At 34.5% G+C, this 15,149-nt stretch overlaps 1 protein-coding gene across 1 annotated transcript in view; it reads left to right on the forward strand.

Moving 5' to 3' along the window:
• Nucleotides 1–14,907, forward strand: part of LOC126892187 (uncharacterized) — a 466,403-nt gene extending 451,496 nt beyond the window's left edge. The window contains exon 2 of the mRNA XM_050661668.1: nt 12,910–14,907. Within this exon, the coding sequence (XP_050517625.1) occupies nt 13,449–14,864 (1,416 nt within the window). The 5' untranslated portion in view covers nt 12,910–13,448 and the 3' untranslated portion in view covers nt 14,865–14,907. The remainder of the gene's footprint in view (nt 1–12,909) is intronic.
• The last annotated feature ends 242 nt before the right edge of the window (nt 14,908–15,149 follow it).

Genomic DNA, 15,149 nt, shown 5'->3' on the forward strand with positions numbered 1-15,149 from the left:
TCAATAATAGACTTCATAATTGTTCCTCAAAAAAAAGGAGTAAAGTTAAAGATGTCAGAGTTAAAAGAAGCTACGAGATAGGTAGTGATCATTATCTACCAGAAGGAGTATTCAAGAATAACAACAAAGTCGAGGACCGTAAGCAGATACAAAACAAAAACTATAGCGGAAGAATAAGAACCTATAAGCTGAGAAACTGAGCAAACACGAAATGAGTATATACAGAAAACGGAAAAACAGTTTGGAAGGATTGAAAAGAGAAGACAAAGTAGAAATGTGGAGGAAAAGTGGATCAGATTTAAGGCAATACTATTAGAAACAGCAGGGCAAGTTTGCGGGTATACCAGAAGAAATAATCATAAAAAGCAGACAAGCTGGTGGAACAACGATATTAAAAAAGAAGTCAGAGAAAAGAAAAGGCTCTGGAAAATGTACATACAAAAAAGAAATCAAGAGGCATACGATAAATACAAGGAACAGCGCAACAAAGTTAAAGTAAAGATAAAACAAGAAAAGCAGAATGCCTGGGAAGAATTTGGAAGAACTATGGAAGAAAATAGTACCCAAAATATAAAATTATTTTATAGAGTATTAAAGAATATGAGAAAAAAAAAACGGAAATTAAACTACAGCAGATAAAAGATAGAAACGGCAATATAATAACTAAGGATGAGCCCATCATAGAAAGGTGGGGAGAATATTTCAAGGAACTTTTAAATAATGAAAATACAACAGCAGAGAATCGCACACATATAGCAGATGAAATACCTGAAAGAGAGCAAGAAGACGTTCATGAAACTAAAATAAAGATGGAAGAAGTTGAAGATACACTAGAAAAACTAAAAGTTGGTAAAGCAGCAGGGATCGACGGAATAGATGCTGAATTATTGAAATATCTTGGACAACAGGGTAAACAAGAATTACATGACCTACTAAATTTAGCGTGGATAAACAAAAAAAAAATCCCAGAAAATTGGAACATTTCAATAATACTACCTATACACAAAAAGGAAGACACTAAAGAGTGCAGTCATTATATGGGTATATCACTTCTCCGCTCAGCGTTGAAAATCTAGGAAATTATTCTAGAAAAGAAATTACGAGAAATAGTTGAGCCTCGACTGGCAGATATACAAAGTGGATTTAGACCATCACACAGCGTACAAGATCATATATTCACACTACAGCAAATTACTGAAAAAACACTCTTAAAAAACGATACACTGTACCTGGCGTTTTTAGATATGAAAAAGGCGTTTGATATGGTCAATAGAAAAGGAATATGGCAAAGCCTGATAAACAAGGAAGTAGATGAAGAACTTGTAAGTGTAATAAAGAGTTTGCATGTCAACACAAAAAACCAGGTCAGGACAAGTAACTTAATCTCAGGCGAATTTTCTAACAACGACGGGGTTAGACAAGGTGGAGTGCTGAGCCCACTGTTATTTATTTCTGTTATGGATGAAGTTAATAAAAAGTGTTGGAAAAAAACTAAAAAATGCGCTGTAGGGTATATAGAAATCTTGCAGCAAATAAAAATTGAAGCCTGTGCATTTGCTGATGACATTGTATTAGTTGCACGAACTGAAAAGCTTCTCGCAGATAACATAAGAATCTGGGCCGAAGAACTAAAAAACTACAACTTAATAATAAATATGGAGGCAAAAAATCGAGCAAGTAGACCTCTTTAAATATTTGGGAATAATGTTAAACAACAAAGGTACACAAGAAGATGAAATTGGAAACGGAATAAAATTGGCAACGAGAACTTAATATTCACTGTATAAAAATTTCCGAAACAAAAAAGAAATATCGAGAAAAACCAAAATGACAGTATATAAAACCGTATATATGCCAATTACAATATATGGGACAGAAAACTGGGTACTGAATGACAGACAAAGAAAATGATTACAAGCTACAGAAATGAGATACTTAATAAAAGTGGTGGGAGCAAAAAGATTAGAAAAAATAAGAAAGGAAGATATAAGACATGAATTACAGGTAAAATCGCTCAACGAAAAAGTTGAAGAAAAGAAGTTAAAATGGGCTGGACACATGATAAGAATGAGTGGCGACAGACAAGTGAAGATGACATGGGAGGCCAAAGCAGTGGGTAAAAGCACGAGGGGCAGACCAAGGAAAAGCTGGAACACTGGTGTAAACGAAATACCTAAGAAAAGAGGAACATCGTGGCAAGAAGCAAAAGTTTTAGCAGCAGATAGGAAGAAGTAGCGTAAATTTGCAGAGAGTATTATATAAAGGAGGAATCCTCGACAGCTAATGGTATAAGAGGCAATCGATTATGTATGTATGTATGTACAAATTTCCATATCATTTCTGTTTTTATAATACAATTTACTCTCCTAAAGATCCATTAGGAGCTTTTATGCGTAAAAAAATATAATTTCTCGTTTATTTCCAACGAAACAGCAGAAAAACTATCTATTAATACCACAGCCTTTTACCACATCATCCCCAACGTAATTTTGTCTAAATTACACTCCGCAAGCAAAAAATAACACCATGTTATTTCTAGCCGAATAATTCTCAACTCCAATTTCGAATACTTGAAAAGCTGTAATGGGATAAGGCAACAATTGATGGTATTTATTCTTTATTCCCTCTACAAACTTCTTATTTCTCGAGAATGTTTCCCCGGAGGATTTGAAATTATATCTAATCAATCACCGTAAGAGGTTAGATGATGGATGAAATTCGATAAAACGAAACCTCTGAAATAAAATACGAGTGCGACTCATTTGAAAGTAGAAATTCAGGATCAAGTTTATTTTTGCAGGAAAGAAATTTGTAAAGAAGGATAACCTTTTGTATTAAGTAGAGGATTTTCCTGTTTGGTAATTTGTAAGAAATAAGTGCTGTCTAGTAAGGAACTTTGTGCATGATGGCATATTACACGCTGAGTTATTATGGTATTACTTACAAGGATGACGATATTTATGAAATACAGAATATCAAGAAAAAAATAAGAAGTTTAAGAATACTGCGATAATTGCTGATTTTTCTTTTTGGATTGGGAAACAGTGACATGGTACAAACAACAATCAAGTGAATATTTATCTTTCTAAGTCAGGGGTTCCCAAACTTTTTTGTACCACGCCCCCTTTTGTTGAAATGAAAGCATCTTGCGCCCCCCCCCCCCTTACCAATAAATTCTTCTCTACGTGTCATCTCCGCGACGAAGGTTGGAAATCATCATTGCGATTCTTACTTTTGACACTACAGCCCGAAAGAGTTCAGTTGAGCTCCATCCAAATACAATAAATTGTATGCACCTAAATAGGACAAAAACAAAAACAAATAAGTATTAGCTTGAAAACAAAACATTTATTCGGAGTACCGAAAAAGTTAATGAGCTGTAAACACGTAGTGTCTCGGCGCTTGATATTTTGTCTATTACCAGTGAAACTACCAGTTTTTAATTATAGTTAAAGTGATCAAACTAACTTTAAACTGTAAGTTTTATACTACATACATTATTTAATCGTATATTTGCGTATTTAAACCAGTTTTGTTAGTTTTTTATTCCTGTATACTACACCAGTTATTGTAAACAGACACAGGTTTATGGATTATAAACAATTTACCAGTTTTGTTTTTTGCGGGAAACGAAAGTAATTAGTTTCGGTAGTACCGTAAATAAATTATCAATATGTCATCAGATGTTACTATACAGGATGTCCCAGCGAATAAATCTTATTCTACCGCAGCTTCACAGCAAAATTTCTTCCCAGGAAAAGAAAACGCAATACTTTTTAGCGCTATTAATAATACACCACTGCAAGATTATCTTATTTCTTTAGGTAATTTAATAAATCCCAAAAATATCTTATTCTCGTCTCGCCTATCTAATAATCGAATATGCATGTATTTAAGTAGATGTTATTTAGTGAGATTAGTATTTAGTGAGATGTTATGTGTTCTCTACTCTTTTGTACGGTGTCGAAGGTTGGACTTTAACAGATACTCTTCTCAAGAAATTGGAAGCCTTTGAAATTTGGGTATACCGAAGAATCCTACGAATAAGTTGGGTGGATAGAGTTCGTAACGAAGTTGTTTTGCACCGGATGGGAAAAGTCACAGAAGTCGTCAGAACAGTTAAAAATCGAAAACTTGAATATTTTGGCCATGTTATGCGACACCCAGAGAGACATAATATACTCCATTTAATAATACAAGGCAAGGTAGACGGAAGAATGGGGCCAGGTCGAAGAAGAACGTCATGGCTTAAAAACCTGAGAGAATGGTATAACAGATCCTCTGCATCCCTTTTCCGAGCTGCCGTTAACAAAATTACTATAGCCAATTTGATAGCCAACGTTCGATAATCGAGCACGGCACATGAAGAAGAAGAATGTATTTAAGTAGCAAGCAAGCTGTTGAGGATTTTATGACAAACTATGGTTCTATATAAGTAAATGGAGAAACAGTCAGGGCCAGAAGGCTCATAACGCCTGCAGAAAGAATAGTGCTATCAAATGTTTGTCCACTTATTTCGACTTTCCCGCAGTCGTTGGAGTTTCACTTATCTCAATAAAATGGTAGAATAGTCAACTTCATTTGGACTCCTTGGAAATGAAGATGCAGACTCAAGTGCGCGTAGTGCAGTGACTGGTGCGGATTCAGAAACGGTATTACAATATGCCCCTAAAGACTTGAAAGTGTTGTTAAAACAATATGTGTTAAATGACTGGCTCGATGAATGGCAAAACTCAAATTTAAAACTTAGACCAATTAAAGACACAGTAAAAAGAGTCAAAACAGTTTATAAAAGTTGTTATGAGCAAGCAGTTTTCAACCGCCTACGACTAAGCCATACCAGGCTTACTTACTCATATTTGTTCTCAAGATCTGAACCACCGATTTGTGAATCGTGTAACACACAAGTAACTATCAAACATTGAATGCCAAAAATATACACAAGAACGTATTGATTTTAATATCGTATCAAATATGTCTGTTCTGGGTGCCAATAATAAAGAACCAAAAATTTAATTGACTTTTTAAAAACAGTTGGTGTATTCAACAAAATATAACAAGTTTTTGTAGATAATGCATGTAACCTTACCATTGTACTATACTTATATTGTACCACATTTTTGTTTAACCTATGTATTGTTCCGTCGCTAATAACCATTAGATGGATGCGACTTTTTCTTAATAAAAAAAAAACATTTATTCATTCTGCCATAAGATACAACAATATCAGTTTCCATAAAATACAAAAATTATTATTAAAAGAAAAATAGATTAGGTTGGTTAGTGAGATGGATTAGTTTATTCCTATACTTTGTTTTAATTGCCACAAGTGTTGAAAATCGCACAAATATTTACTTGAAAAAAACAAATATAAATGAAGAGCTTCCCGTGATACACTAAGATACACTTTGAAATATTTTAACTAAAATGAAGGTTTGTCCATTATAACAAAATATTTGGCAGAGGAATCATGCAAAAAATCATTTGGGTTTATTTGCAAAGCATCTTCTTGAAGTGATTCAAGCAGGGAGTCTATGTTGACATGGAATGGAGCAGTTGACATTCTGTAAATAAAATTGTCAAAAGTATTTGGGAAGTATTTCTGGTACTCTTCAATTAGGATCTCCAAATGGTTTGATATTTGGATTTTCAAACTTGATCCTTCATAAATGTCCTTGAAGCATGTTTCTTCTGAGATTTGCTCTACTTTAGAGAAATTTGAAAAATTTCAGGGGTTTGCTGATATTTTACTCCTTCCAAGTCGAGTAACTACGCTTCCATCACAATGAGTATCTACTATGTTTGAGTCTCCACCCTGCAGTTTTAGTTTAGGGCTGTTCAACAAGTCAAAGATGTCTGACAAATAAGTCAAAATTACTTGGGTATAATGTTTTTTAAAGGCCATGTTTAGCTCATTTTGCTTTTGATGTTCCAAGGTGATTACTTCATCTGAAAGGTCAAATAATCTTGCCAACATGTTTCTTTTTGAGTGCCATCGTACTTCTGTATAAAGTAGCATTTGTGATCTCTTTTTAAAACTTCAAAAAGAGTTTTAAACAGTTAAATATTCAACGCACTGTTTTTTTTATGTACATTAATAATTTAATACACAACTTTAAGACAGCCATAAGTTCATTTGGAAGGGTTTTTGCTGCCAAGGCTTGTCGATGTATAAAACAATGTATCCCAATCACAGCAGCATTTTTCTCTATTACTAATTGAAAATAGGCTGAGCGAAAACCAAGCATTGAAGGTGCGCCATCTGTACATAAACTGATCAGTTTTTGTCAAGAGAGTTCATGTTTGTCAAAAAAACTCTCACACTACTTTCATAACATTAATAGCTTTTGTCGTTGTCTCCAGTATCCAACTCTGTAGAAAAGAGTAACTCTTCTTTCACTATTTCGTTTTGAATATACCGAACATAAACAATTAACTGATAACATTAAGCTATGTCAGTAATCTCGTCTAGCTGAATAGCAAAAAATGGCGATTATTTTACTGCATCAACTACCTGGTTTTGTATGTCTTCGTTCATATCATCAATTCGGCGTTTCACAGTGTTGTCAAAAAGAAGTATTTGAGATAACTTTTGCTTACTCTGCGTTACCAGACACAGTTTAACAAGCGGTTAATTTTGAATTTTAGAAAAATAACTAAATTTATTTTTATGTTCAACTTGTCTCGAGCCCCCTGATGTGTCCTCACGCACCCCAGGGGGGCTCGCCCCCCAGTTTGGGAACCCCTGGTCTAAGTGATACAGTGAACTTGTAGCCTCTGGTTCCCCAGGTGACTTGCAGATATTGATTAGATTTTTTACTAGGACAAAAATATATTATCCATTCAAAAAATCTCCAGACTATGACCAGATCAACCGGAAAGTACTACAGCGACAAGCAAAGCTCTGAAAATGATTACGCAAGTATTTAATGCAAAATTTAGGTTAGGGCACTACCCAGAACAATAGAAACTTGCTCAAGTTATTCTCATACCTAAGCCATAGAAAAATAAAAGTCAGGTCACTGTATACAGACTTATAAGACTATAGCCATGAAAACTTGCTCAAATTATTCTCATACCTAAGCCACAGAAAAATAAAACTCAGGTAATTTTATAGATATTAACAGTTTTACCAAAATCTTGGAAAAACTTTTCCTTAAGGAATTATTCCTTAAGAAAACTAATACACCAACACCAGTTTGGGTTCAGAACAACGGAACAACAGAACAAGTACATAGACTAGTAGTAAATCATACCATCTAGAACAGAGGTTCTCGATCTGTGGTACATATCATTATTGGCGGTGGTAAACAAAACACAGAAAAAAATAAAATAGTAGTACTTAGTAAGTATTGATAATACAATTTAAAAATATAGGTAATACCAAAAATAATAAAAATAACTCTAGGGGGTACATCACTCAAAATGGTTGAGAACCGCTGATCTAGAAAATAAATCGTATTGTATTGCTGCAGTCCTGAATATTGGACGGGTTTTCAACAAGACATGACATGATGGTCTCCTATTTAAGCGAAAGAAAAATATTCCCCATCCTTTCTACCAAATCCAACTACATTTCCAACCGGCATTCCCTAGTCAAGCAGGATAATGTACGTTTTGTAAGCCTAAGACCAACAAAATCCGGAGTACCTCAAGGAAGTGTCTTGAGACCAATTTTGTACAAGTTCTACACTGCCCACTTACCGACAAGTAACAGAACAACGTGTACAATCACAGCATCCAGAACCCTTTAAAAATACCTTAACCTTCCATTACTCGCGCTAATTTTTTGTGATCGAATACTCGCGCAAGTTGCCGAAGACCTGGTCCAAAAATATGGGTCAGCAATATTAAAAAAAAAAGTTTTTGCAAAATTGTGTACAATTATATTATTTAATGAATATATCGATGGGTTTTTGACAAAACCTCGTAACCGAAAAAACGCACATTTTACAGGAGACAGAGGCGGCTTTACCTATTGTGCAGGGTGTGCGGTGCACATGGGCGCCGGGATGTTAGGGGCGCCGAGCACCAAAGAGCGGGTCCTTTACTTTGTTTCAACATAAAATATGAAAATTTTTTAAATAGAAGGCGGAAGATGAATCAGTAACTGATGCGAAAATACATTTTATAGTAAACTTTTACTATTACCTATTAGATACCGCAATTACTAAATTTGACGAACGCTTCGAACTTTTAAAGCAAAATAATAACACTTTTGCGTTCCTTCAAAAATAAAAACACTGGAAGGATAAAACACTGCAGTGAGCGGAGCCCCGCATACTGCAGACTTTTTATCGGCAGATAGTTTAGTCGGGATGGGCTGTTAGGCAAGCAGCACACCAACGAAACATGAAACGAAAAACATGAAACGTAAAACACGTTTCATGAAAATTAAACACGGCTAAACAAATCTTGAAGTCCGCCTACCAATGAAACGAGTGTGATTCATGCTCATAGCACATTTTTATTTTCAGATAGTCTCATAACTGGCCAGAGGTCTATTTGTTTAGCAGTGTTTTATTTCCATGAAACGTGATTTACGTTTCATGTTTCTTTGATGTGCGGCCAATAAGTGCGCATACTGAGCCAACTAAACAGTCGGGTTGGTGAAGAGGGCGCACACTATCAACAGCCGACCGACTATTCTCGCACGATTTAGTACTAAAGTTCTTATTTGACTGTTGAAGTTAGTAGTCGCACAATGAAAAAATTATCCAGAAATGTTATTATCGCTCTCATATAACGGAGGAGGAAATCCAAGAAGAGATTCCGAGAGTACTGAGTGCATCCAATTTACAGTGAAAGAAATAAGACGACGTGGCGGTTAAAAGTAAAGACGTGATCCAGAAGATTGTCATGTTAAAATGAAACTGGGCAGCACACATAGGAAGAATGAAAAACAACCGTTGGACGAAGCAAATTATTAAATGGCGACCAAGGACTAGCAAAATAAGTAGAGGCAGACCTCAAACAAGATGGACTGATGACATCAAGTTAATGGCTGATCATCAATGGATGCAAAAAACAACAAACTAAAATGAATGGATATATCTAAGGAAGGCTTAGATGGATGGAATAGCTGTTGATGATGCTGATGATGAATTCTCAGTAATATATTATTTAATGGAAAATTCTACACAATGTATTCTAAATTACTTGAATACCCAAAAAAGTTTTTCGCCTATTATCGAATGATCTTAGTCACCTTCAATGAACTAGTCATGCTAATTGGGCCATGGAGGTTTCTACAATAGGGAACTTGCATAAGATTTTAAATTCGAAAAAAATGTTATAAATCACAACAGAACATAATTTAAAACATGTATCAAATATTAAAAAGTTTTGTTTGGCTTTCGTTTGGCCCCTAAAGATGATTAAAAATTCAAATTAAAACAGGTGGCCCAAAACGCGTCGTGACGTCATTCGTTTAAATTATGTTTACATTCTTCCAAAAAAGTAAACAGAATTTAAAATTATACATTATAAACGTCAGTAGAAAATACAGTTATGTAACCTCACAAGTGTTTTTGATCGTTTGAACTATTTTAAATGTCATTTAATAGTGTCAGTGTCAAAACGAATGCCAAACCTAATAGGGTACATTTTTTTATTGCATAATAATATTCAGTTTCCTTTAAAACCTCATAATAACAAGTACAAATTTAAAATCTATATATTTTTTTTTGTTTTCTGGCCTTGGTTTAGAGAACCTTTAGTCAATTTTAAATAGTTCAAACGATCAAAAACACTTGTGAGGTTACATAACTGTATTTTCTACTGATGTTTATAATGTAATGTCTTGGAAGAATGTAAACATAATTTAAACGAATGACGTCACGACGCGTTTTGGGCCAACTGTTTTAATTTTAATTTTTAATCATCTTTAGGGGCCAAACGAAAGCCAAACAATACTTTTTAATATTTGATACATGTTTTAAATTACGTTCTGTTGTGATTTATAACATTTTTTCGAATTTAAAATTTTATGCAAGTTCCCTATTAACGGTTGTGAATTAGACAATGCCATTTTTTCGCAAAATATTCGAAAAATATTCGCACGGCTTAAGTATTGGATACCAAAACTAGGAGACAATTGAACTATCGACCGATAAACAATCGTCGTGTGTGCGCAAGTCCTAGTTAGCTCACACTGATTAAACTGTGGGCCGATATTTGGCCGAAAAATTGGTTTGAAGGCAAACTATCTGCCGATAAAAAGTCTGCAGGGACTCTTTTGGGTAGGTTGTTCTGACGCCGTGAATACCTATTGGCTCCCGACATCAGTTAATAGAGAGATTTTGCACCTCTTATTTTGCAATTCCGTTATGGTAATCGTTATACTTTTACTACGTCTGCGCAGTAGCGAATATATGATCCGTTATCGTTATTAAACATAAGGGATCTGTGATTTACGGAGGTTTAAAGTAGTGCTTATCGTTATCGTTATAGTAATGGTTAAATTGCTTTGTTGTCAGAATGTAAAAAAATCAGTAAACTTACATTTACATAGATTCTAATTTTGATGACCTATAAATTAAAATATCAAAAACTGTTCAAGTATATGCTTAAAATTACAATAACGTTGTGAAGTGAGGTTATGTTTAAATAACGATAACGAAGACACGAAAAACCTACTTGACAGGCTGCCAAAACTCTGCTTTTTAACGTTGCCGTAATCGTCATGCTTAATAAAGTTAACCATAACGGAGCCAAAATCAGCGGTTATTTTAAGAGGTGCAAAATCTCTCTAATATTGGACTATTTACGTCTGGATTTTTTTTTACAATATAAGTGTACCTAATACCCTCTAATACCCTATGTACTAGTATTAGGAATAGGTAGGTACCTGTAGCGGTCCGCTACGTTTACGAGTAGCCACTCCCGACAACCGTAATAATTAACATCGAATAACAAAAAGTTACCTTACGATCGAGGTAGGAAAATGAAAACAGAATTAGTGCTAGCTAACCAACGACTTAAGAAGGTCAAATACAGACAAATATGTGTTGGAGAAAAAACGGCAGATGTCATACATAAAAGAATAGGAGATATTCAATAAATCGATTTTGGAATTGCAATTACAAAGCAAGCTAAATATATCTGTAAAGATATAATATACCTAAAATGAACGTCTGGTAAGTGATTTTATTTTAAAAATTTCTTTTGGAAATTTAGGAAACACATATATCAAAATGAATAATTTTATACCTTAAAAAGTCAAATCTAGCAAAGCTACTTTTAGAAATATATTACTTAAGTAATAATGTAATTTCATTTTGGATAAATGACCTTCCCATTTATGTGGAAGAATATGTTCGGTTATCTTTTGTAACCGGTCTGTCTCACCTTGTATCCAGGAAAAAATTTCTAGATACCTAATGAGAACCTCCCTTTTTAGCCGTACCTAGAGAATTATAAAATAGAACCAAGCTTTTAATATCCCACAAAGACAACTTATATGGAAAATGCACTAAGAATAACATTCCTATTAATTATCTGGAACGTAAATCTTCCCTAAGATGTGTATACTCATAGAGCCGCTTACCGTCTGATAAACTGGCACGTCCATAAGCCAACACTTGGAATTAGAGCTGAAGGAATTTCATCTAGATTGGAACAAGGATAAGTGTACTTAATTAATGTTCTCATTTATAGACCGAATTGTGTTCCGCAATATATTATATATTTATTCTACACTTGTTGTTAAGCATTAGATTATTTTTTAACTTCCCTTATCATATCTTTTACTATCGGTTGTGTCTACACAACAAATAATATTTTGTCAATTTTTCATCTAAATCTCAATGCATGTAAGGGAACATAAGTACTTATGTCTATAGTATTGGTCTCTATAGGGTTCATTACATAATAACTTAGGTATTGTGGTAGATAATATACAAGTATATTAATCTGGTTCTGTTGACTAGCACTCACTATTGTTTTTCTGTCTCTTTATTGTTTGTATCTGAAAGAAACGTAAACTCATAGAAATCATTTAATAGTCGGAAACTTTTACGTTATCTGCTTATATCTTGGCAACCAAAATTTTAACATTACTCATATTCATTATTTATATTATTGATTAAATTTTACTATTATATATTCATCTTGCAAGCCAATGTTTTACATTATTATACATTATTTATATTTTTAGCTAGAAATTTTTAGCTAGAAATTTTAGCTAGAAATTATATACATTAGTTACCAAAATCTTACTTTACATATATCTAGGTATTTTTTTTACACAATAAAAATAAGGTATACCTATTGGGTTTGTATCATTTCACCTGCACCTGATATCTCTCAACTATATGTGTTCATATAATATTTTATTTCAGGATTAAGTTATTTGGATTGTTTATATCTTTCTCCTTATTTCTCTCTCTCTCTCTTTCTCTCTCTCTCTTTCCCCCTCTCTCTCTCTCTCTATATCTCTCTCTCTATATATATATATATATATCTCTCTCTATATCTCTCTCTCTATATATCTCTCTCTCTATATCTCTCTCTCTCTCTTTTCTAGTCTCCCACACTGTTCTATCAACGAAGTAAAGGCTCTAAAAGGCATTTACTTCTGGCGCCCATCTTTGGTTTATTGATCATAGGTCAGTTCTTTTCTTTTTAGTATTTCATTACTTTTTAATTTTTCTGGTTTCTTCCATTATCACTATCTCTTTCTCCCCTAAACAACAGCACGAAAATAAGCCGATCTCCACTTCCTGAGCTTTTACGTCTCATCCTCATCCTCATAATTAATTTGTTATCTTCATTCTAATTTTAACTTGTTAAGCCGTTTCTCACTACTCCTTTCTCTTCATCAATCAAATTTTAGTACAAAAAAAAATATAACCCTACTATAAAGGTTACAAAGTGGCGCCCAACGTGGGAATGTTGTTTTTCATTTAGGTGGTGATTTAGTGTTAGTTACACTACATTCTCTTATTCAATTTGGTTATTGCGAATTATCACTTACAGTTTGTTTGTTGTTTTGGAATAAAAAAAAAAAGAAAAAGTTGATAGTAGCAGTGTATCATTTTGTTTTTTTTTGAGAGAGTATACAGGTGTAAGGGAAATTATTTTAGAATTGACGATATAGCATTAATTGTTGGGTGGTATACGAACATAAGTTAAAAGGTAATATATAAATGTTTATTGAAGGTGACGTTAATATTTAATAAACTGAATTTTTACATTTTTATACGTTACATATTTTTTGGTATCTTATAATTATTATGATATCCTGTACTGGCACTTGTATCCACACAATTATATATTTTGGGTTATAGGTATATGTTTATTAGGTTCTGATTTCTATCTCAATTTTAGATTACTGTATGCGATTAAATTTGCGGGCTTTGTGCCAGTTGTAAAATTTTTTTATTGAGTTTATCTATCTAAACTTCATTGGGGTGTTTTGTCTTGATACTGAAAGTTTCTTTTTTAAAATGTCCACTTTTAAAGTTGATCATTTACTGGTAAAAGAGTTAGATTACGAGCTTAAAATCCGAAGTATTGATGTTACTGAATATCCTACCGTCGAGGATAAACGCAAAATATTGCGTGGAGCTCTGCGACAGGAGAAGGAAAATAGGAGTTTTCGGCAAATTTCTTCCTCCTGTATTCCCTTTGACAAACATAAGGAGGAGACTGAGGACACACTGAAAGACCTTACCCAGAAAATCGGGATATTCAGGGGTACAATACTGGATCCTACCTTTGCTAGATTGTCGTCTAGAGTAGCTCATTTATCTGAACGAGTAAGTCGCTTAGAGTGTGATACCGATGAACAGGAATTATACCAGAAAACCGTCGCAGTCAAAATCTTGGATATTGAAGGTGACCTCGATGCTCGGGGAAACCCAGCTGCTACCTCCACTCCAAATGCACCCATACACAATGCGTCACCCTTCCCATTTTCTAAATCTGCCCAAGTTCATAAATGGGGCATTTCTTTTTCTGGTACAGGTGATCGTGATACTGTTGTCGCTCTCTTAGAGAAAGTTGAATGTTTGCGAATCTCTAGATGTATTCCAGAGGATGACTTATTTGCAGCCTCCGCTGAGTTGTTTACCGGTCCTGCGTTCACTTGGTTTATGAATAATCGCTCTAACCTTTCTTGCTGGAAAGATCTGGTGCAAAAACTTAAAGCTGATTTCCTACCATATTCCTACCAAGATGATCTTTTGGATGACATTAAAAAGCGGAAACAACTCCAGAATGAACCCGTTACTATGTTTATCAACAACATCCTTGGGTTGTGTAGTCGTCTTGACATTCCTCTCACGGAATCCGAAAAGGTAAGAATCATCATGAAATCTTTGTTACCCTCATATCACTCTCAACTAGCTCTTGTAGAAAGCCGTAGTATCGACGAACTTACGGAAAAATGTAAGCGGTTAGAAGAAACATTTTCTTGGTCTAATCAACCCTCAACTGTAGTTTCGTCTCGTCCTTTCCCGTCTTCTAGTCAGAATTCCTTTTCACGAAATCGATCATGGCAAAATAAAGTACCGAAACACAATGTATCTACCGTTACCTCCACGATCGTATGTTGGAATTGTTATACTCAGGGACATGCCTTCTCTGCATGCCCAAACCCCAGATTGCGTCCCTTTTGTTTTGGGTGTGGCCTTGAAAATACCACTAAACCCAACTGTAGGAATTGTCAGGGAAACGGTCGTTTAGAGGATTGTACCCTGAGCCCTCCTCTGACAGTCTCTCCATCAGGGAATTCCGTAACTTCCATAAACAATACAGGACTCAACACGTCAAGCCCTCCCGTACCTTCTACCAGTCGAAAAGGGAAAGGTATTTCGTCCAAAAAGACAACCACTTCAAACAACAACCTATCTCAAGATTAAGTTATCTGAAGCAGACACCCTTTAATGTCGAATCAGATAATGATAGTGTTTCTTTCTCAGTATCTTCATTAAATCTCCCATCTCCTTGTCTCGAGCAAGAACTTAACTCTGCGTTAATTCCGTTACCTTTACCTTCTTCTTCCAGAAAAATTAAGGAAGGAGATACCTGTCTACCTTTATCTCAATTTTCTGGCAACACCATAGTGATTGATAAAACAACCTTAGATTTAAATTCTCTATTAGTTAGGAAACATAACGATAATCGTCCGTATCTCCCTATCGAAG

The sequence above is a fragment of the Diabrotica virgifera genome, chromosome 9 (genome assembly GCF_917563875.1).
Source record: "Diabrotica virgifera virgifera chromosome 9, PGI_DIABVI_V3a".
Classification (NCBI taxonomy): domain Eukaryota; kingdom Metazoa; phylum Arthropoda; class Insecta; order Coleoptera; family Chrysomelidae; genus Diabrotica; species Diabrotica virgifera.